Genomic DNA, 23,746 nt, shown 5'->3' on the forward strand with positions numbered 1-23,746 from the left:
TCTCCTATCCCCTGTATCTGTTTTCCAACTTGCTTTCTGTCTTTGTCTTGGAATGAGATTACTTGGTTTTGTCCTGAGTCCTAGCTGGGAGGGAAACAGTCAAATGCATAGTTATTGTTTTGGGAGATGATATTTTTTTCCTTGTAAATCATCTCTCTGTTATGTATTATTATGTTTGTTATTTTTAATGTATAATGTAAGCATTTGAGTGTATTCCTCTTTGTTGGATTTTGTGCTTGTGTCCGGATGAGACTTATAGGTGATCTCAAACTAAGTACATTAAGTACGTACTAAGCTCGATTGTGTCTTGTCACACTCCAACGGCAATAGCTTGGAAGACTCCAGTTGAATCCAACAATACATCCTTTTGTCTTTGCATGTTTATTGTTTGTTCAATGGTCATGTCACCTGCTATTCTTCCAGGAGGCATCCTTGATCTGGAGACACTAAAGCCATTATCCTGTAACATTTCTTCTGCCCCTGGGTAGGAATGAATCAGGTTGGCTAGTGACACAAACTATACATTGAGATACTTGGCATAATTGTGGTGATTCATGGTAAAAAGCTGTGGGCACAGTTCTTTCAAAAAAGATACATGACGAAGAAAGTTGTTGGTCTTTGTGGCTCGTAGAAACTGCCTGATATCAATTAACCTCCACTGACCTAAGACAGGCATCTAACACTTACAGGGAAGGTTAATGGACCCTTGAGAGTTCAATCCACTTCTTTTTGGTTCCATATGAGCTAATGCTGATTCCATGCAGTGTAGTAAACGTGTGTTCTGATTGGTTGGTAACAAAGCAATCTCATTGGGAGGAAAAGATACCTTTTTTTATTGGTTGGGTATCAAGCATCAGTACCAACTGCGGATTATATTGTTATAACGATGTCACTAAACAGGGGCTTCAATAAAATGTATTTTGGGGTTTTTATAACTAATAATATGTAGCAAAAAAATCAGGACCGGAGGTCAGTGTCGCTATCCAGAGGTTGCACTGTAATTAGTTTGAGATCACCTAAAGGTCTCACCAAGACACCAGATCCCACTAAGAGAAATACACTCAAAAGTTTACAAATCATGGGTTAAATATATAGTGCAACCTCTGGATAACGACACCCCTGAACAACGACAACCCCTGGGTGACATTGACCTCTGGTCCTGATTTTTTTCCTATGTAAGTAATAAAAACCCCAATATTGCGACACACATTTTAGGAAAACCCCTGTTTAACGATATCGTTATAACAATAATTGTCAGTTGATACCCAACCATCGTCATTTCGGACTCTTAACCAATCATTTTTTTTGTTTTTCCCCAATGAGATTGCTTTGTTACTGACCAATCAGAACACGTGTTTCCAACACTGCATGGAATCAATGGTTCATGTGGAACCACTGCAAAAGAAGTTTATCAGTGGATGGAGCTCTCAAGGGTCTATTAACATTCCATGTAAGCAACCTGAGTTTAGTGGGGTGGTTAACTGATATCGGGCAATGCCGGTCCAATGGAGGCAATTATGGATATTTATGGTCGAACAATATTTTGGAATAGCTGGGAAAACAGTAAACAGCTCTTTCACTTTCACTTTATTATTTTCATTTAAAAAATCTGTTATTTTTCTAAACATCAGTCCAAATTTGAAATTATTGTGGATAATACCTGGTTGTTTTCTTTTTTTTTGTCTTTAATATCGCAAGATGTGGATCTACTAATGTTAAGTGCTTGTAAATTTTGGTGCACTTAAATTCTACATAAAAATGTCGGTATTCAAACTCATCAGGAGGGTTGCATGGATTTTAATTACAGTCAAAACTAGATATGTGTATCTGTGTTCTTGTGCGGTATTATCATGTTGGTACTTAGGATTTATTCTTAATTTTGTTAAATGGTGTTCAAGTACTTATTCTTAGTTTTGTTAAATGGCGTTGATTTTGATCAAAACAATACACATTGGAGAATGAAAGCTTAACTGGATACTTTTATAAACATGAGAAATAAACATTCTAACGTTGTTAAGACGTTTCTTCTATCAGTCAGTGGTCCCGACATCGCACTGGCAGGTATTAACGGGTTTCACCACACCCCCTTTTACTGCCATCTTGAAATCCCCAGAATAATGACACCCCTGGATAATGACATAATTTTCCGGTCCCTGGCGATGTTGTTATCCGGGAGTTGCACTGTAAAAAAAAAATATCAGTACATAACAGAGAGTTGATTTACAAGGAAAAGAATATCTATACATTTGACTGTTTCCATCCAAGCCAAGGACTCTAAGTAGTCTCATTCCAAGACAAGGAAGAATGCAAATACAGGGGAATAAAAAACATAGAGAGTACCCTGCCCGCTATGGGAGGCCGGGAACCCAACCCAGTGATCCTGGGTCAGTTGAGATTTTTTTCTGATTCCCCCTGTCTACCCAGCAGTGAATGGGTAGCTGTTAGATCTGGCAGGAAGTACTTTGTCATAGATTAGCATCCTATCCAAAGGATAGCAAGCAATTGCTATTGTCCGTGTCATGCTATAGAAACTGGGATAAACTTTGGCTCCATAGGCCTAATGGCTCCGAAAGACTATATATTTCTAAAATTCATTCAGAAACATAGCAGATGCTTTACAAGGAAAAATATCTCTCATAATACAGTGGAATCCTGATAAACCCAACACCGCTGGTCAAGAAAGATGGTTGACGGAAGCATGCCAGTTTATCATAGGCCGATCCTGCCTTGACGGTGCTCTGTGCATGATGGAAGTTATCACTGACACGCTCAAAAAGAGTAAATGAATGATTGATTTATTTTACGAATTGAATTTTATTCTTAAATTGTTTTTAACCAAAGAACATTCATTGCTGAAGAATTACAGAGTAATTTTCTTTTAGTTGTATATAAAAAGGGGAAAATGAACAAGCTGAATTGACATTTTACAGGGACTAGCTATCTCTACTCCACCAATGTTTTCTGTTTTGAAGGTTTTTTTTACGGCGCTTGCAACACATTAAGGTCATATCAGCGCCAGTAAAAAGGAAGAAAATGGGATGTAAAAAGTTCTAGAATTGCAATTAAAGCACCCAAAAAAAAGGTAAGATAAAAGGGGAATTGGTTCAAATAGGAAACATGTAGATTCCAAGTGCACATTATAGTATAGGTGTATTTAGTTTGAGATTACAAAAGTCTCACCCAGACACCAGCACAAGTTCCCTCTAAGAAGAATACACTCAAATGTTTACAAATCATATGTTAAAAAAAAACAAAACAGTACATAACACAGAGGTGATTTACATGGAAAAAAATATCATCTCCCAAAACTCTAACTATACATTCGACTGTTTCCCTCCCAGCCAAGGACTCCGGCCAGGGTCAGGACAAAACTAAGTAATCCCATTCCAAGACAAAGAGAGAGATCAAGTTGGAAAACAGATACAGGGGGATAGAAGACACAGTAAGTACCTCCCTGCCTACTATGGGAGTTCAGGAACCCCACCCAGTACTCCACCAATTTGAAGGTGGAGAATTAAACAAAATAAGTTTTACAACTACAAAGTGCTGTAATATTACTATCAGATCAACACTGTATGAAAACACGTTCATTGAAACTTGAAGTTATGAGAAAAGTAAATTGAAGGGCTCAAATTCATGTAGTAGGCATACAAAAATATTCTACAGTAAAACAAATAAACTGGTATCTAAATTTCTTACATATGCAGGACAACATTAAACTTAAGTAACTGTACATCATTTCCAAAGAACAGAAAATGTGGTACCAACAAGATAAAAAATTTTGACTTCAAGCAGAAGTTGGCTTTGTGCAGATTCCACCGCCTCTCAGCCATGACAATAGTAAGTGTAACGAAACACTTAATTGTAATGAACTAATGTAGTTAGTTTTAATTATTGAGTTGAATCCATGACATAGCTATAGGGCTGGCCGTGTCACGCGGGTCTTGATCGGTATGCTTAAAGCCATTGTATTTGTTACACAGAGGGGAAATTGAATAATTAATTAGGTACTGTGTGCAGTCAGCAATCAAATTTTCGTCATTCTTTTTGTTTCAACTGGCATTGGTCACAACCGCTTTGTTTTTCTCTCGCTTCGTTCAATTTACTGGATTTTAAAATTTTATATATTTAATTCAATGAAAGTGTGCTTATCATTGTTGCCATTCCGGAATTTAATTAAGTGGAAGTGTGCTTATCATTGTTGACATTCCAGAATTTAATTTGTCATTCTTTGCTTCAACCCGTGTTGGTTTTATCTTCTCTCGCTTCGTTCAATTTGCTGGATTTTTAAATGTTATACATATTTAATTACTGGGTAAGTGGAAGTGAGCTTATCATTGTTGACATTCCGGAATTTAGTTTATCATTTCTTTATCGGATTATTTCTTTATTTTTCTAAATCACTGCTTGACTTAGAATTCCATCATCATGGGAAAGAAATGCAGCACGTATGGCTGCAAGTCAGGTTATGCTAGTTCGACAGAAGAAATTCAAGTGTACAGTTTATCTCTTGATCTTAGTTAGTGCTTAGGCCACTGGGACCCCCCCCCCCCCTTTGGGAGTTTATGCCACTATGTTTTTCAAATAATAGAACTTATTGGCCATACAAATTCCACTGTTACCGTAAAAATAAGTGTCATTTAAGAGAGTTATGGCCCTTTGAAAAAAGTGAGTTGTGTCCCCTTGCAAAAAAGAGACAACATTTCTTTCAAAGGCTCTGGAGACTACAATATTAATTCAAATATATGCAAATTGGGTATCAAACTGAAGGAAATTGAATATACTATCAAACTATGTGCACAAGCTTTCAATTTGTAAATATTATATAGATTTACAGAAAGTTGAAACAATTTGTCAGTAATCTCATGAAGTGTCATATCTAAACTTATGGGCTATTTCAGTGTTTTACACAAAAATTATTGATTCAAGATGTAGTAAGTACATAAAAACAATATCCTTATGTGTTTTGCAAACATGCTTTACTCCTTAACAGTTTGCACTGCTCACCAATTTATTACATATCCTCATCATCAGTAGCAAAATCCTCTTCGTCCTCTGAAGTGTCGTCAAGGAAATCACTGTCAAAGCTATTGTTTGTTTGTTTTTAGGTGTTTAACGGCGCTTTCGACACTATTTAGGTCATTTAAGCGCCCGTTTCTGTCTTTTATCAATCTTTTATCGGCCCTGAGGGGCCATAGCTGATCAAAACGTGTACTGTTGTAATAAATCTTTATAAAATCATAATAGTTACATGTTTGTTAAATAAAAATATCTATTTACAATTTCTGCAGGAGTTCACATTCCTGCAGATACTTTAAAATTGTAAGCGGATCGACCGACTGGAACAGAGACTTCAAGTCTCTGTTATCATAATGTTGTGACCTTATCTGTTCTAATTCTGTACATTCAATTAAAATGTGTTGAACTGTCAGGTCACAGTTACATGTTCTGCAGAGGGGTTTTTCATCCCTCTCCAGAAGGAAACGGTGAGTGAGGGCAGTATGTCCGATCCGGAGTCGAGTTATTTTTACCTCGTCTCTTCTTTTTAGCCCCGAGTTGGGTCTGGGGCCGAGGTTACTTTTAATTTGTTTTAATTTGTTATGTACATCTCGACTCCAGGATCGTTCCCATTCCTTTCGGACATGTTTTTTTATATTGATCTTTAAATCCGCGTGTGGGATTTTACTGCCCTCTTGTAATTCTTGGCTCACCGCTCTTTTGCCAGTCGATCCGCTTCTTCGTTCCCCTGGATACCCACATGACTAGGTACCCAGAGAAAACAAACTTTCTTTTTCTTAATAAATAATTTATTTGCACCTTCCAAGATACTTATGAGTCTTGGATCGGTGCAATAAAAATTTGAGATCCCCTTAAGTACGGACAGCGAGTCAGACAAGATCAAGAATTTATTTTTATTCGATCTCTCAGCCAAACGGAGAGCATTTAGGATTGCTCTCGATTCCGCTGTAAAGATCGAAACATTTCTATCCAGGCGAAGTGATCCTGTGCCTTCCGATGAGTGATAGGCACATCCTACTGCATCTGCGCTCTTTGAACCATCCGTAAATATGTGAGTATGGTTTTTGTATGTTTGTAATATTGCTTTTAGTGTCTGTTTGTAAATATGTGGGTCTGTTTGTGATTTTTCCAGTTTTGTTAGGTCCAAATTTATGTTTGGTCTATGTATGGACCATGGTGGTGTCTTTGCCTGGACGTATGGATGTATCCTATCTAGACTGATGTTCATGTCTGCGATGTCTTTTTTTATTCTGCAACCTAATGGTGGTGTCATTTTTGGGTGCTTGCGAAATTTTTCTTCTAGTGTCCTATTCGTGTAGTGTACATGTTTGTGTGCTGGGTTGTCGTGCAGCGATGTGACCTTAGTAACATACTGGAGAGCCAGTTTTTTCCTCCTGAGATGGAGAGGTGGCTCATCTGCCTCAGCATAAAGGCTTGCCACTGGAGAAGTGCGGAAAGCCCCGAGTGCCAAGCGCAGTCCCTGATGATGAATTGGGTCCAGCATGCCTAAGTAGGATGGTTTTGCAGAGCCGTATACAAAAGATGCGTAGTCCAGTTTTGATCGAATAAGGGTTCGGTATATCTTTAGAAGAGTGTTTGTGTCCGAACCCCATTCCATGCTCGACAGAACTCTCATTATTCTCATTGCTTTCATGCATCGCAGTCTGAGATCTTTGATATGGGCGAGGAAATTTAATTTCCTATCAAAGATCAAACCCAGGAATCGGGCTTCGTCCTTTACCTCAATTCTGGAATTGTTGAGATAAAGGTCAGGCTGTCTAATGCAGGTGCGTTTTCGGCAGAAGTGGACAGCTACTGTTTTTGATGGGGAGAAGGAGAAACCATTGAGATTTGCCCACTCCGACAGTTTGTTTAGTTGGAGTTGTAACTGTCTCTCAATGGTGTCCATACTCGATTTACTTCGATAGCATACAAGAAAGTCATCAACATATAAGGAACAGTCAACATTCTGTCTCATTGCATTCACTATTGAGTTTATTTTAATCTCAAACAGAATGGGAGACAGAATGCTACCCTGTGGAACTCCCTCTTCCTGATCAAATGGATCAGAAAAGGTGGATCCTGCTTTGACCTGAAAGGATCTATTGTTTAAAAATGCTCTGACAAACATTGGAAGGTTTCCTCGCAGACCAAGATTGTGTAGATCTTTGAGGATTCCGAATTTCCAAGTTGTGTCAAAGGCCTTCTCAAGGTCAAAGAAGATTGCTACCAAGTGCTCACCTTTGGCAAAGGCCTCACGAATGAAGCTCTCTAGTCGAACAAGGTGATCAACAGTTGATCTGTTCTTTCGAAAGCCACATTGGAGGTCGGAGAGGGAGTTGTTGTGTTCCAAGTAGAACATCAGACGCTTGTTGACCATTTTCTCCATCAGCTTGCATAGGCAGCTGGTGAGGGAGATTGGTCGGTAGTTTGAAGCGTCCGAATGGTCTTTCCCAGGTTTTGGGATTGGAATCACAGTGGCCAGATTCCAACTAGGTGGAAAAGTCTGTGTTGTCCATATCTTGTTATAGATATTCAAAAGGACAACCAGACTATCTTGTGGAAGATGTCGGAGTATTTCATAACTGATGTTGTCAGGACCCGGTGCTGTGACATTTGTGTCACGGAGGCAGGCACCCAACTCCTCAAGTGTAAATGGTTTGTTGTAGTCTTCGGTGTTTGTAGATGTAAAGTTTATTGGTGTGTTTTCTGCGTTTTGTTTATGGCGCAGAAATTGTGGTGTGTGGTGTGCAGACGAGGAGTTGTGCGCCAGCCTCTCGGCCAGAGTGTTGGCAATGTCTTGTTCTGTTTCAGCCACGGATCCATCGGGACGTGTCAAGTGATTTAGTGAATCACTATCAGATCCCTTCAGTTTCCGTAACATCTTCCACACCCTATTTAGGGGTGTCTGGCTATTTATTTTGGAGACAAAGTTTTGGAAGGATCTCCGTTTGTTTTCTCGGAAGATCTTCCTACACTTTGCTCGTAATTTCCTAAATGTTGTGAAATTCTCAGGGATTGGGAATCTCATCGCTTTCCTGTATGCTTTTTTCTTCTCCCGTAGGGCCGCTCGACATTCCTCTGTAAACCAGGGATTGTGTTTTCTCGGTCCACCAGAGGTTGTTGGTATTGTCGAGCTGCAGATATTTGTTAAAATATTTTTGAATTTGTCATAGCTGTCCACCTCTGTCGTAAGGAGTCTGTGACACTCCTGTGAGAAAGTTTCCCAATCTGCTCGCCGAACACTCCAACGTTTGGGCTGTGGGGCCCTTGAAGTCGGGTGATGTCGAGGCAGACTGGAAAATGGTCAGAACCGTGATCGTCATCGATCACAGTCCAGGAGAGCTCTGGAGCTAGTGTAGGATCACAGAAAGTGAGATCGATGGCAGACGTGGTAAGATTGTGAATATTTACCCGTGTTGCCTCGAGACCGTTTGCCAAGTATACATCCATTTTCATTATGAAAGCCTCCACTGCCTTTCCCCTCTGGTTTGTGTCTGTGTTTCCCCAGAGAGGACTGTGAGCATTGAAATCTCCCATTATCACATAGGGAGGGGGGAGTTGGTTTAGAACTCCCTCTAGCTCGGCAGACTGGAGGCGATGATCTGGTGGGATGTACACAGAGCAGATGGTGATTGGTCTGTGCAATGTCACTCTCACTGCTATTGCCTGTAGATTTGTTTTCATTGGTATCAAGCGGTGGGGGGTGCTCTTCTTCGTGAGAATTGAAACTCCCCCACACGCTATCTGGCCATCAGAGTGAATCAGATGATTGGCCGTATATCCTTTTACTGTGTAGTCGTCTGCTGGTAATTTTGTTTCCTGCAGACAGACTACATCAGGATTCCTCTGGAGGAGGAGGTCCAATTCTGTTCTATTTGATCTGATCCCTCTGATGTTCCAGGAAATTAATCTTGTCTGACTAGGTATCCTAATTTTTTGTGGGGAGGTTAGGCAGTATGCCTGCCTTCAACCCTTTTACTTTTATTCTCCTAGGAGGAGAGACTTCCATAGGAGAAGGAGGCCCTGTGGAGGGCCTCTCGGTTTTTTTAGGGCTGAGTTTTTTTGAACCCTTGGGATTTTTAGGTCCCTCTGGGTTCTTAGATTTTTTGGGGCTTTGAGGCCCCTCAGGGGGATTTGTGGATCCCCCGACTGGTGTTGGTGGCTCCATATTCTGGGAAGGGGTGGAGTTTTGTTTTTGGGGGATAGAGAGGGCTCACGGGAATGGAGATGGGGGGTGGGTCCAACATCCACGCCCATGAGGGGAGAATTTTTTTGTTTGGGGAAGGAGGGGGGGTGGAGGTCGCCTTGGAGGTGGATGTGGAGGGGGCTGCAGGTTCCACATCTTGAACCTCCAATGTGTCAAAAAGATTTTTTGACACATTTGCGACCTTGTTTTTAGGTCTTGATGGCTTTTTCTTTTGAGGACTGTCTTTTCTAGTCTGTGCGATTTTGCCATGGCTGTTTTGGTTATTACCAGCAGCTCTGGCAACTTCTGCATAACTCTTGGCAGAAGCAGCGACCTGCCGAGGGGGGCAGATCACTGCTTTTGCCTGAGCAAACGTACCGCCGTAAGTGGCTCTGTATGTCAAGATTGCCTTTTCTTCTTGCCACTTAGGACAATCTTTTGAATGTGCTGCATGCTTGCCTTGGCAGTTCAGACAACAAGGGTCCACTTTGCAGTTTTCCTCATTGTGGTCTTCTTTGCCGCAGCGGGGGCATGTAGCTTTACGGCGGCAGTTTGTTTTAGTATGGCCGTACCGGTGGCAGTTAAAACATCTCATGGGGTTCGGGACGTAAGGCCGAACCTCCAAGTCGAGGTATTCAATTCTTATTCTCGACGGGGGTCTCGGGCTGTCAAAAGTCAGGATCCAGGTGTTGGTCTGGATTGTGCTGTCGCCGCGGCGGATGCTCCTGTGAGCCTCAACGGTGACTGGGATGTCAGAGAATCTGGTACATTTCAAGAGGTTCTCACTCTCTTGTCGACCCTGCACTTGTATCATTAAAGTGCCAGAGTTGTTCCTGTTCACTGCCTTTGGTGTACCGGCGCCATTTGCTTTGAGTGCCTTGCTGATGGTGAAGATACTCAAAGTGTTAAGTTTTATGTTTTCCTCATTCGGTTGAATTACCAGGAACGGCGAGAATTTTGGGGTTGCCATTCCTGGTAAGTCATCAAGAGTCATCGGGGCTGTAATCTTTCTTTTCTTTCCTGTCTGGGGTGGGGCTTTAAGGGGAGAGTTTTTCATATTTTTGGCCATGATAAATATACGTTTTTATTCAACCCGGCTATATTGTGCCCACTAGCACGGCTCAGTCCCACACTTGGGGGGTAAGGCACTCACCGAAGCTATACTCCTCAAGTCTGGCCTCCTCTTGTCCTTCCATGGTCCTTGGGAAAAAAAATAAATAAATAAAATAATAAATTTAAAAAAAAGGACTCGAGGGGTGGAGTTGGGGGACGTCCCGCCTCCAGGCCTTTCTCTCGGATTGACCCTAATCTTTGCGTTGCACAAAGACTGACTGCTGATTCAGAGATGACAAACCATGATTAAAAAGAAATTTCATGGGGGACAGGAACTAGATATGGTTTTAAATCTAGTCCTTCCAATCTCTTTGCCTAAATGGAGGGGAGTGCCAAAAAATAGATTTGGCATCTCTGCGTTGGGTAGCTCGGGCCATCTACAAGGTAGGCTACCCACCCGTCTTTAGAGAAGCGTCAAGCCAAAGAGGAGTGTTGGGGTAGAAACACCTCGCAAGGTGAACCCCCCTCAGCCTCCAGGATCAATAGCTCCTCCTTATCGGGGTCCTCTCGGAACTGCGCACCCTCAGCAGAAAGGTGCCTGCTGTGCAGGATTTGGAAAGGAATATCTCCTCGTTGAACCTATTTCAACGGTACAGGGTATAGAGATACTGGGGGATAGAAGACAGTTAAGAAGGCTTGTTTTCCTCGGTTCTCTCTCTCTCTCTGTCCTGGCAACTCAATTTTGATAAGGAAGGGAAATTTGGAATCATTGGGGAAATGGGGTATGGAATGGAAATCATAGCTCAAATATGGTAAAAGGGGGTGGGATTTGTGCTATGCCATCGCCTTCCCTTGCTCTCTTTAAACTGAAACCGTCATTCCTCAAAACATCTTTTATATACTACGTTCTTGGGATTTGGGGGGAGAAAAAGTTTGGGGATGATTGCCAGGACAAGAAAAATAGCAGAATGGGTGAATGAAGCCATTCTCATAAAAAGGGCTGGGGTATGGGGGTCTGTGGAGCCACCATGTCTCTCTCGCCAGTCGGGTGGTTTTTCGTTGGTTACCACCAAACCAGAATGGCTCTTTTAGTCGCCTTCTACGACACGCATGAGCTTACGGTGGCTCAATTCTTTTCCCTCTCAGTTGAGGGACCCCGGAGACCACACGGGGACTGTCAAAGCTATGACTACCATCCTCGGCATATGTATCTTCGTCAGTACTGGTGCAGCTTTCTTCATACACAATTTCCTGCAACTCATCTGGAATGAAAGCATCTTTGAACCACTGTACTTCCAATTCATTTGCAGAATTTCTCTGCCAACCGTTATCCTCTGGTTTTGGAATGCTAGGATTCTGGCACACTGCATTCCTCCAAATGAGAGTTTGAAAGTTGGCTCTTGATATGTGCAGTGACAATACTTGACTACAAGGAGGCATCTGACACAGATCAATTCCACCACTGCATGAGATGGTACCTTTCTTTCCTTTGAAACGCTGGCGAACTATGTCATACCTCACTTTGTTGACACTTGTGCATGAGGTTTTGCCATACAGCTTGCACACAAATGACTCTAACATGAGACAGTCATTACTTGAAACAGCTGCTGATGTTCCAAATCTGGAGAACAGAATTCTAAGATCTTCCTTCTTTTGAAGAAATTTTAGAGCTTTCAGCTTTCCTTGCCCAGCAAAGCAACTTGTGTCACAGCCTGTGAATGCATGGACACCAAGTAATGCATCACACATCTGTTTAGACAAAGTCTTTGCTATCTGAGAGACATTGATTTGTCGCCTGTTGTTGCCACAGCCAGTATCAAAAATCAGGGTCTTTCCAATTGTCTCTGAGAATGAAAGGAGAAGTAAGAAGACATCCGTGTCTGGTGATTTGACAACAATTGTTTCACAGTTTGGTTGGCGGGAAGCATATTGACAGTGCAGTATAATTCGTGTGTCTGCCTCTTCCTGTGATGAGTAGAGATCTAGACAAGGTATAGCTGTGGTAAATTCATCCGTGTCACTGTAAAGTAAGGTGCATCTCTCTTCACAGACAAAGAAGATTTCCCTGTTTCTCAGTTTCTTTGCATATTCGTTACTTTCCCATTCCTTGAGGAGAAACCTGATAAGGGATCTTTTGTTATCAACGCAACTGAGAAATGATTTCCAACGTCTGGGCACTGTTGTTGCAGATCCTCTTAACAAGTATGCATTATCTTCAGAAGATCCTCTCCTCAATCTCTCACAACCTTTGATGGAATCTTCTATGTAAGTATCAGTCACAAAGTGTACACAAGCTGCTTGTGGTAAGGAGGAAAATGTAAGTTTGGCTACTTCACCAAATGTATTTGGGATTGCTGACAGAGTTTGTAACAGTGCATTGCCATCAACAATGTAAACGGTGTTTGTTTTTTTTGCATAATCCTCGAACATTAATGAATTGTCAGGCGTGAGCTTGTGCAACAGAGTTGCTTTGTTGGTCTTCAGAGGTAAACCATCTGATAAAGCCAGCGACCACGGAGTAGGTGTTAGAGGATATTGAAGAACTTTTTGAAGATCAACACTGTGCTCTTGGGACAAAACAAGAAGCTGGCCAAATAAATTTCTTTGTGCCTTGATTTTGACCACGTTCATGTCTTTTTTCACTGTTACCACTTTCCTCAATGATGCAAATGTCTTGGTCTTGTTCCTTTCTAATGGCTTGTAAAATTCTACAGTCTTTTCCTTCAGTCTGTTTTCAACAAAACTTTCAAACAATCTTTTTCCTGTTTTTTCCACGGCTAGCAGGTCATCAGCAACATCCTCTTGCACTTTCATTCCTGAAGCTAGACTGACCAGACCATCTTCAACTTCAAAGGGATTGATAAATGCTGAAAATGCCTGGAGGATCTTTTGCACTCGCTTTTCACTTTGTCTTTTTTCTGCAAGGCTCAATTCTTTGTGGTGTCTATATCCATACAGTTGTTGTTGCTGATCATTCTTTGGGTTGCTGATACATATTCTGCTCGATTGTGTCTTGTTACACTCCAACGGTAATAGCTTGGAAGACTCTTGCTGAACCCAACAATACCTCCTTTTGTCTTTGCATGTTTGTTTATTGTTTGTTCAATGGTCATATCAACTGCTATTCTTCCAGCAGGCGTCCTTGATCTGGAGACACTAAATCCATTATCTTGTAACATTTCTTCTGCCCCTGAGTGGGAATGAATCAGGTTGGCTAGTGACACAAAATATACACTGAGATACTTGGCATAATTGTGGTGATTCATGGTAAAAAGCAGTGGGCACAGTTCTTTTAAACAAGATATATGAAGAAGAAAGTTGTTTGTCTTTGTAGCTCGCAGAAACTGGGGGAGAAGCCAAACTCTGTCCATGTATTGGATCCAGTATTGTGCAGTTTTTCCGTACTTTCCTGAGCGGACACTCTCTTTGAAGGCTTCATACTGGAAAATAACTCAGCATACACAGTTGACTGGAGAATTTTATTAGCTGTATGGCTTGAAATTCCTTCAGTGAATTCCTTTATGTAAGACATGAGGTCTTTACTGAGTTTTGAATCCGTGTCCTGCTCAAATTTTGCAAGCAGAAGCCTCTCTAGAGCCTCCAAAACAGACACATGCACTCGTATAGCCCTGTTGTAGTTCTTTCCACTCATAACCCTATCCATAGAACCATGTGCACATAGCCCAGCTTCAGTCACAATTTCTTCAAAACCAGATCCACTTTGGAGCTTTCCCAGGGCACCAAGATATGACATTATGGTGTGAAAGACACCCAGGTGAATAATGGCTGTTTTGTAAAGCTGTGGTTTTGCCAGACAATATCGTAAGCTTTCTTTGCTACTGCAAGGTCAAATGTTACAAATGTTTATGGCTGACCAAGCTCTTGTGTTGCCTCCAAAGATAGTTGTAGCACCTTCTGTACTGTAGCTGCTTCAGTTATGGGAGCATTGATGACAGGCAACAATTGAAGGCATGTTGGTTTCATCTTCATTTTGGGGGTTTGGAGTTGTTGATGAAAGCCAACCTTTCCAGCCAGGGAAACGTTCTCCGTCTGAATTCAACTTCATCCTACAGAACACCCACAGAAAATTATCTTGGTGCAGCTGTCTTTCTTGTTTGTTTTTGTTTGTTTTTAGGTGTTTAACAGCGCTTTCGACACTATTTAGGTCATTTAAGCGCCCGTTTCTGTCTTTCATCAATCTTTTATCGGCCCCGAGGGGCAACAGCTGATCAAAACGTGTACTGTTGTAATAAAATCTTTATAAAATCATAATAGTTACATGTTTGTTAAGTAAAAATATCTATTTACAATTTCTGCAGTTCACATTCCTGCAGATACTTTAAAATTGTAAGCGGATCGACCGACTGGAACAGAGACTTCAAGTCTCTGTTATCATAATGTTGTGACCTTATCTGTTCTAATTCTGTACATTCAATTAAAATGTGTTGAACTGTCAGGTCACAGTTACATGTTCTGCAGAGGGGTTTTTCATCCCTCTCCAGAAGGAAACGGTGAGTGAGGGCAGTATGTCCGATCCGGAGTCGAGTTATTTTTACCTCGTCTCTTCTTTTTAGCCCCGAGTTGGGTCTGGGGCCGAGGTCACTTTTAATTTGTTTTAATTTGTTATGTACATCTCGACTCCAGGATCGTTCCCATTCCTTTCGGACATGTTTTTTTATATTGATTTTTAAATCCACGTGTGGGATTTTACTGCCCTCTTGTAATTCTTGGCTCACCGCCTCTTTTGCCAGTCGATCCGCTTCTTCGTTCCCCTGGATACCCACATGACTAGGTACCCAGAGAAAACAAACTTTCTTTTTTTTTAAAATAATTTATTTGCACCTTCCAAGATACTTATGAGTCTTGGATCGGTGCAATAAAAATTTGAGATCCCCTTTAGTACGGACAGCGAGTCAGACAAGATCAAGAATTTATTTTTATTCGATCTCTCAGCCAAACGGAGAGCATTTAGGATTGCTCTCGATTCCGCTGTAAAGATCGAAACATTTCTATCCAGGCGAAGTGATCCTGTGCCTTCCGATGAGTGATAGGCACATCCTACTGCATCTGCGCTCTTTGAACCATCCGTAAATATGTGAGTATGGTTTTTGTATGTTTGTAATATTGTTTGTTTGTTTGTTTGTTTTTAGGTGTTTAACGGCGCTTTCGACACTATTTAGGTCATTTAAGCGCCCGTTTCTGTCTTTCATCAATCTTTTATCGGCCCCGAGGGGCAACAGCTGATCAAAACGTGTACTGTTGTAATAAAATCTTTATAAAATCATAATAGTTACATGTTTGTTAAGTAAAAATATCTATTTACAATTTCTGCAGGAGTTCACATTCCTGCAGATACTTTAAAATTGTAAGCGGATCGACCGACTGGAACAGAGACTTCAAGTCTCTGTTATCATAATGTTGTGACCTTATCTGTTCTAATTCTGTACATTCAATTAAAATGTGTTGAACTGTCAGGTCACAGTTACATGTTCTGCAGAGGGGTTTTTCATCCCTCTCCAGAAGGAAACGGTGAGTGAGGGCAGTATGTCCGATCCGGAGTCGAGTTATTTTTACCTCGTCTCTTCTTTTTAGCCCCGAGTTGGGTCTGGGGCCGAGGTCACTTTTAATTTGTTTTAATTTATTATGTACATCTCGACTCCAGGATCGTTCCCATTCCTTTCGGACATGTTTTTTTATATTGATTTTTAAATCCGCGTGTGGGATTTTACTGCCCTCTTGTAATTCTTGGCTCACCGCCTCTTTTGCCAGTCAATCCGCTTCTTCATTCCCCTGGATACCCACATGACTAGGTACCCAGAGAAAACAAACTTTCTTTTTTTTAATAAATAATTTATTTGCACCTTCCAAGATACTTATGAGTCTTGGATCGGTGCAATAAAAATTTGAGATCCCCTTTAGTACGGACAGCGAGTCAGACAAGATCAAGAATTTATTTTTATTCGATCTCTCAGCCAAACGGAGAGCATTTAGGATTGCTCTCGATTCCGCTGTAAAGATCGAAACATTTCTATCCAGGCGAAGTGATCCTGTGCCTTCCGATGAGTGATAGGCACATCCTACTGCATCTGCGCTCTTTGAACCATCCGTAAATATGTGAGTATGGTTTTTGTATGTTTGTAATATTGCTTTTAGTGTCTGTTTGTAAATATGTGGGTCTGTTTGTGATTTTTCCAGTTTTGTTAGGTCCAAATTTATGTTTGGTCTATGTATGGACCATGGTGGTGTCTTTGCCTGGACGTATGGGTGTATCCTGTCTAGACTGATGTTCATGTCTGCGATGTCTTTTTTTATTCTGTAACCTAATGGTGGTGTCATTTTTGGGTGCTTGCGAAATTTTTCTTCTAGTGTCCTATCCATGTAGTGTACATGTTTGTGTGCTGGGTTGTCGTGCAGCGATGTGACCTTAGTAACATACTGGAGAGCCAGTTTTTTCCTCCTGAGATGGAGAGGTGGCTCATCTGCCTCAGCATAAAGGCTTGCCACTGGAGAAGTGCGGAAAGCCCCGAGTGCCAAGCGCAGTCCCTGATGATGAATTGGGTCCAGCATGCCTAAGTAGGATGGTTTTGCAGAGCCGTATACAAAAGATGCGTAGTCCAGTTTTGATCGAATAAGGGTTCGGTATATCTTTAGAAGAGTGTTTGTGTCCGAACCCCATTCCATGCTCGACAGAACTCTCATTATTCTCATTGCTTTCATGCATCGCAGTCTGAGATCTTTGATATGGGCGAGGAAATTTAGTTTCCTATCAAAGATCAAACCCAGGAATCGGGCTTCCTCCTTTACCTCAATTTTGGAATTGTTGAGATAAAGGTCAGGCTGTCTAATGCAGGTGCGTTTTCGGCAGAAGTGGACAGCTACTGTTTTTGATGGGGAGAAGGAGAAACCATTGAGATTTGCCCACTCCGACAGTTTGTTTAGTTGGAGTTGTAACTGTCTCTCAATGGTGTCCATACTCGATTTACTTCGATAGCATACAAGAAAGTCATCAACATATAAGGAACAGTCAACATTCTGTCTCATTGCATTCACTATTGAGTTTATTTTAATCTCAAACAGAATGGGAGACAGAATGCTACCCTGTGGAACTCCCTCTTCCTGATCAAATGGATCAGAAAAGGTGGATCCTGCTTTGACCTGAAAGGATCTGTTGTTTAAAAATGCTCTGACAAACATTGGAAGGTTTCCTCGTAGACCAAGATTGTGCAGATCTTTGAGGATTCCGAATTTCCAAGTTGTGTCAAAGGCCTTCTCAAGGTCAAAGAAGATTGCTACCAAGTGCTCACCTTTGGCAAAGGCCTCACGAATGAAGCTCTCTAGTCGAACAAGGTGATCAACAGTTGATCTGTTCTTTCGAAAGCCACATTGGAGGTCGGAGAGGGAGTTGTTGTGTTCCAAGTAGAACATCAGACGCTTGTTGACCATTTTCTCCATCAGCTTGCATAGGCAGCTGGTGAGGGAGATTGGTCGGTAGTTTGAAGCGTCCGAATGGTCTTTCCCAGGTTTTGGGATTGGAATCACGGTGGCCAGATTCCAACTAGGTGGGAAAGTCTGTGTTGTCCATATCTTGTTATAGATATTCAAAAGGACAACCAGACTATCTTGTGGAAGATGTCGGAGTATTTCATAACTGATGTTGTCAGGACCCGGTGCTGTGACATTTGTGTCACGGAGGCAGGCACCCAACTCCTCAAGTGTAAATGGTTTGTTGTAGTCTTCAGTGTTTGTAGATGTAAAGTTTATTGGTGTGTTTTCTGCGTTTTGTTTATGGCGCAGAAATTGTGGTGTGTGGTGTGCAGACGAGGAGTTGTGCGCCAGCCTCTCGGCCAGAGTGTTGGCAATGTCTTGTTCTGTTTCAGCCACGGATCCATCGGGACGTGTCAAGTGATTTAGTGAATCACTATCGGATCCCTTCAGTTTCCGTAACATCTTCCACACCCTATTCAGGGGTGTCTGGCTATTTATTTTTGAGACAAAGTTTTGGAAGGATCTCCGTTTGTTTTCTCGGAAGATCTTCCTACACTTTGCTCGTAGTTTCCTAAATGTTGCGAAATTCTCAGGGATTGGGAATCTCATCGCTTTCCTGTATGCTTTTTTCTTCTCCCGTAGGGCCGCTCGACATTCCTCTGAAAACCAGGGATTGTGTTTTCTCGGTCTACCAGAGGTTGTTGGTATTGTCGAGCTGCAGATATTTGTTAAAATATTTTCTAATTTGTCATAGCTGTCCACCTCTGTCGTAAGGAGTCTGTGACACTCCTGTGAGAAAGTTTCCCAATCTGCTCGCCGTACACTCCAACGTTTGGGCTGTGGGGCCCTTGAAGTCGGGGTGATGTCGAGGCAGACTGGAAAATGGTCAGAACCGTGATCGTCATCGATCACAGTCCAGGAGAGATCTGGAGCTAATGTAGGATCACAGAAAGTGAGATCGATGGCAGACGTGGTAAGATTGTGAATATTTACCCGTGTTGCCTCGAGACCGTTTGCCAAGTATACATCCATTTTCATTATGAAAGCCTCCACTGCCTTTCCCCTCTGGTTTGTGTCTGTGTTTCCCCAGAGAGGACTGTGAGCATTGAAATCTCCCATTATCACATAGGGAGGGGGGAGTTGGTTTAGAACTCCCTCTAGCTCGGCAGACTGGAGGCGATGATCTGGTGGGATGTACACAGAGCAGATGGTGATTGGTCTGTGCAATGTCACTCTCACTGCTATTGCCTGTAGATTTGTTTTCATTGGTATCAAGCGGTGGGGGGTGCTCTTCTTCGTGAGAATTGAAACTCCCCCACACGCTATCTGGCCATCAGAGTGAATCAGATGATTGGCCGTATATCCTTTTACTGTGTAGTCGTCTGCTGGTAATTTTGTTTCCTGCAGACAGACTACATCAGGATTCCTCTGGAGGAGGAGGTCCAATTCTGTTCTATTTGATCTGATCCCTCTGATGTTCCAGGAAATTAATCTTGTCTGACCAGGTATCCTAATTTTTTGTGGGGAGGTTAGGCAGTATGCCTGCCTTCAACCCTTTTACTTTTATTCTCCTAGGAGGAGAGACTTCCATAGGAGAAGGAGGCCCTGTGGAGGGCCTCTCGGTTTTTTTAGGGCTGAGTTTTTTTGAACCCTTGGGATTTTTAGGTCCCTCTGGGTTCTTAGATTTTTTGGGGCTTTGAGGCCCCTCAGGGGGATTTGTGGATCCCCCGACTGGTGTTGGTGGCTCCATATTCTGGGAAGGGGTGGAGTTTTGTTTTTGGGGGGATAGAGAGGGCTCACGGGAATGGAGATGGGGGGTGGGTCCAACATCCACGCCCATGAGGGGGAGAATTTTTTTGTTTGGGGAAGGAGGGGGGGTGGAGGTCGCCTTGGAGGTGGATGTGGAGGGGGCTGCAGGTTCCACATCTTGAACCTCCAATGTGTCAAAAAGATTTTTTGACACATTTGCGACCTTGTTTTTAGGTCTTGATGGCTTTTTCTTTTGAGGACTGTCTTTTCTAGTCTGTGCGATTTTGCCATGGCTGTTTTGGTTATTACCAGCAGCCCTGGCAACTTCTGCATAACTCTTGGCAGAAGCAGCGACCTGCCGAGGGGGGCAGATCACTGCTTTTTGCCTGAGCAAACGTACCGCCGTAAGTAGCTCTGTATGTCAAGATTGCCTTTTCTTCTTGCCACTTAGGACAATCTTTTGAATGTGCTGCATGCTTGCCTTGGCAGTTCAGACAACAAGGGTCCACTTTGCAGTTTTCCTCATTGTGGTCTTCTTTGCCGCAGCGGGGGCATGTAGCTTTACGGCGGCAGTTTGTTTTAGTATGGCCGTACCGGTGGCAGTTAAAACATCTCATGGGGTTCGGAACGTAAGGCCGAACCTCCAAGTCGAGGTATTCAATTCTTATTCTCGACGGGGGTCTCGGGCTGTCAAAAGTCAGGATCCAGGTGTTGGTCTGGATTGTGCTGTCGCCGCGGCGGATGCTAACCCGCCGAGCTTCGACAATACCCTCCAGTTCCTCAACCATCTCCTGCTCCGAACAGCCTACCAGATCTCTGCTTCTTATGACACCTTTTGACCTATTGAGGCTCCTGTGAGCCTCAACGGTGACTGGGATGTCAGAGAATCTGGTACATTTCAAGAGGTTCTCACTCTCTTGTCGACCCTGCACTTGTATCATTAAAGTGCCAGAGTTGTTCCTGTTCACTGCCTTTGGTGTACCGGCGCCATTTGCTTTGAGTGCCTTGCTGATGGTGAAGATACTCAAAGTGTTAAGTTTAATATTATCCTCATTCGGTTGAATTACCAGGAACGGCGAGAATTTTGGGTTGCCATTCCTGGTAAGTCATCAAGAGTCATCGGGGCTGTAATCTTTCTTTTCTTTCCTGTCTGGGGTGGGGCTTTAAGGGGAGAGTTTTTGCTATTTTTGGCCATGATATTTATAAGTTTTTATTCAACCCGGCTATATTGTGCCCACTAGCACGGCTCAGTCCCACACTTGGGGGGTAAGGCACTCACCGAAGCTATACTCCTCAAGTCTGGCCTCCTCTTGTCCTTCCATGGTCCTCGGGGAAAAAAAAAAACAAAAAAAAAGGACTCGAGGGGTGGAGTTGGGGGACGTCCCGCCTCCAGGCCTTTCTCTCGGATTGACCCTAATCTTTGCGTTGCACAAAGACTGACTGCTGATTCAGAGATGACAAACCATGATTAAAAAGAAATTTCATGGGGGACAGGAACTAGATATGGTTTTAAATCTAGTCCTTCCAATCTCTTTGCCTAAATGGAGGGGAGTGCCAAAAAATAGATTTGGCATCTCTGCGTTGGGTAGCTCGGGCCATCTACAAGGTAGGCTACCCACCCGTCTTTAGAGAAGCGTCAAGCCAAAGAGGAGTGTTGGGGTAGAAACACCTCGCAAGGTGAACCCCCCTCAGCCTCCAGGATCAATAGCTCCTCCTTATCGGGTCCTCTCGGAACTGCGCACCCTCAGCAGAAAGGTGCCTGCTGTGCAGGATTTGGAAAGGAATATCTCCTCGTTGAACCTATTTCAACGGTACAGGGTATAGAGATACTGGGGGATAGAAGACAGTTAAGAAGGCTTGTTTTCCTCCGTTCTTTCTCTCTCTCTGTCCTGGCAACTCAATTTTGATAAGGAAGGGAAATTTGGAATCATTGGGGAAATGGGTATGGAATGGAAATCATAGCTCAAATATGGTAAAAGGGGGTGGGATTTGTGCTATGCCATCGCCTTCCCTTGCTCTCTTTAAACTGAAACCGTCATTCCTCAAAACATCTTTTATATACTACGTTCTTGGGATTTGGGGGGAGAAAAAGTTTGGGGATGATTGCCAGGACAAGAAAAATAGCAAAATGGGTGAATGAAGCCATTCTCATAAAAAGGGCTGGGGTATGGGGGTCTGTGGAGCCACTGTGTCTCTCCATTTTTCTCTCACCAGTCGGGTGGTTTTTCGTTGGTTACCACCAAACCAGAATGGCTCTTTTAGTCGCCTTCTACGACACGCATGAGCTTACGGTGGCTCAATTCTTTTCCCTCTCAGTTGAGGGACCCCGGAGACCACACGGGGAATGGCAGCTGATTCATCCCACTCCAGAACTGAAAAAGACATGAACTGCAGAAGTGGGAAAATTTGCGATTTTGATGACATAACTGAATGCTTTGTCGATGCTGTTTGTGAAGTGGATCAAACGCGGATAACTGACTTCTCAAACTGGGAGTCAGGAACAAACCAACACACCCTGAACAAAGAAGCGTCAGATCCTCCTTATTTATCAGATATAGCATCAGTGCAATTCCGTTATGGAAGAGCAAGAATGTTTTTTAAGAAGAATATTGATGAGGCTGACTTTACAGAGTTCACTTTTTTCCAAAAATATTCACTAAAAATGCGGAGCGAGAAAAGTTCCGCTAGGGATTAATCCCAAAAAGAAAAAAAATATTGTTGACAAGCTTGTGCGAAGCTCCTGTCAACAAGAGGGGTAAGCACAACACGAAACATGAAATAAATCACGAAATCATTCACAATCACGTGAATACATTTCAGCTCAAAATATTGCAGTACAGACATGAGCATACACCACATTGTCTTTACCTGCCTGATGACTTAACCCCTCATGATATGTACGAAGACTTTTATAAATCATCAGAAGTGCATGTCAGCTACAGCTTTTATTACAAAGCTTTTAAAGAAATGAATGCATCCTTTGCAAAACTAGGAAATGAAGAGTGCGAGGAATGCAATGAATACATTTTTCATAAATTGAAATGCGAGTGTGATCAAATTTGCAAAGAGATCGGGAAGCATCTGACACACAAAAAACGCCACACTAAAGCTCAGACTGAATACATGTGAGATTCAACAACACCTTTTGATGCAGGAGACCAAATTTGCTAGAGACTTGCAAATAGTTATTTTATTACCAAGAATGGAGCAGTTCAAGTGGTCCATTTTTACTTCAAGATTGTGTGCATATAATGAGACATTCGCTTTTCTTAGAGACTGAAAAAAAAAATGTGGCAAGAATGCTAAAGACCATACAATAGTATGACACGAAGGACTTGCAGGAAGGAGTGATGAAGACATTGCATCATCCTTTTACAGATTTCTAATTCTCAACCAGGACGTTGAAAACATCCTTATCTGGCTGGACAACTGCAGCAGATAAAATAAAAATTGGACAATATATTCAATGTTTTTATCTGCATTAATCGACAGCAGGCTTATAAACGCTAAAGTCACATGATTAAATATTTTGAACCCGGACACACGTTCATGGCAGCTGATTCATCCCACTCCAGTACTGAAAAAGACATGAACTGCAGAAGTGGGAAAATTTGCGATTTTGATGACATAACTGAATGCTTTGTCGATGCTGGTTGTGAAGTAGATCAAACGCGGATAACTGACTTCTCAAACTGGGAGTCAGGAACAAACCAACACACCCTGAACAAAGAAGCGTCAGATCATCCTTATTTATCAGATATAGCATCAGTGCAATTCCGTTATGGAAGAACAAGAATGTTTTTTAAAAAGAATATTGATGAGGCTAACTTTACAGAGTTCACTTTTTTCCAAAAAAATTCACTCAAACTGCGGAGCCGAGAAAAGTACCTCGAGGGATTAATCCCAAAAAGAAAAAAGATATTGTTGACAAGCTTGTGCGAAGCTGTCAACAAGAGGGGTAAGCACAGCACGAAAAATAAAATAAATCACGAAATCATTCACAATCACGTGAATACATTTCAGCCCAAAATATTGCAGTACAGACATGAGCATACACCACATTGTCTTTACCTGCCTGATGACCTAACCCCTCATGGTATGTACGAAGACTTTTATAAATCATCAGAAGTGCACGTCAGCTACAGCTTTTATTACAAAGCTTTTAAAGAAATGAATGCAACCTTTGCAAAACTAGGAAATGAAGAGTGCGAGGAATGCAATGAATACATATTTTATAAATTGAAATGCGAG

At 42.2% G+C, this 23,746-nt stretch overlaps 1 protein-coding gene across 4 annotated transcripts in view; it reads right to left on the reverse strand.

Annotated features, from left to right (window-relative positions):
• Positions 1-767: 767 nt before the first annotated feature.
• Positions 768-23,746, reverse strand: part of LOC144966046 (uncharacterized) — a 55,335-nt gene continuing 32,356 nt past the window's right edge. The window contains exons 5-6 of one of the 4 annotated variants that reach the window (XM_078902048.1): positions 20,775-20,821; positions 768-2,181 (exon numbers count right to left, since the gene is read on the reverse strand). In XM_078902048.1, the coding sequence (XP_078758174.1) occupies positions 2,090-2,181; positions 20,775-20,821 (139 nt within the window). In that variant the 3' untranslated portion in view covers positions 768-2,089. The remainder of the gene's footprint in view (positions 2,182-20,774; positions 20,822-23,746) is intronic. The other 3 variants (XM_078902050.1, XM_078902049.1, XR_013644147.1) reach the window with 3 other exon arrangements.

The sequence above is a fragment of the Berghia stephanieae genome, chromosome 2, assembly GCF_034508935.2.
Source record: "Berghia stephanieae isolate SIO BIC M18660-M18661 chromosome 2, UCSD_Bste_1.3, whole genome shotgun sequence".
Taxonomy (NCBI): Eukaryota; Metazoa; Mollusca; class Gastropoda; order Nudibranchia; family Aeolidiidae; genus Berghia; species Berghia stephanieae.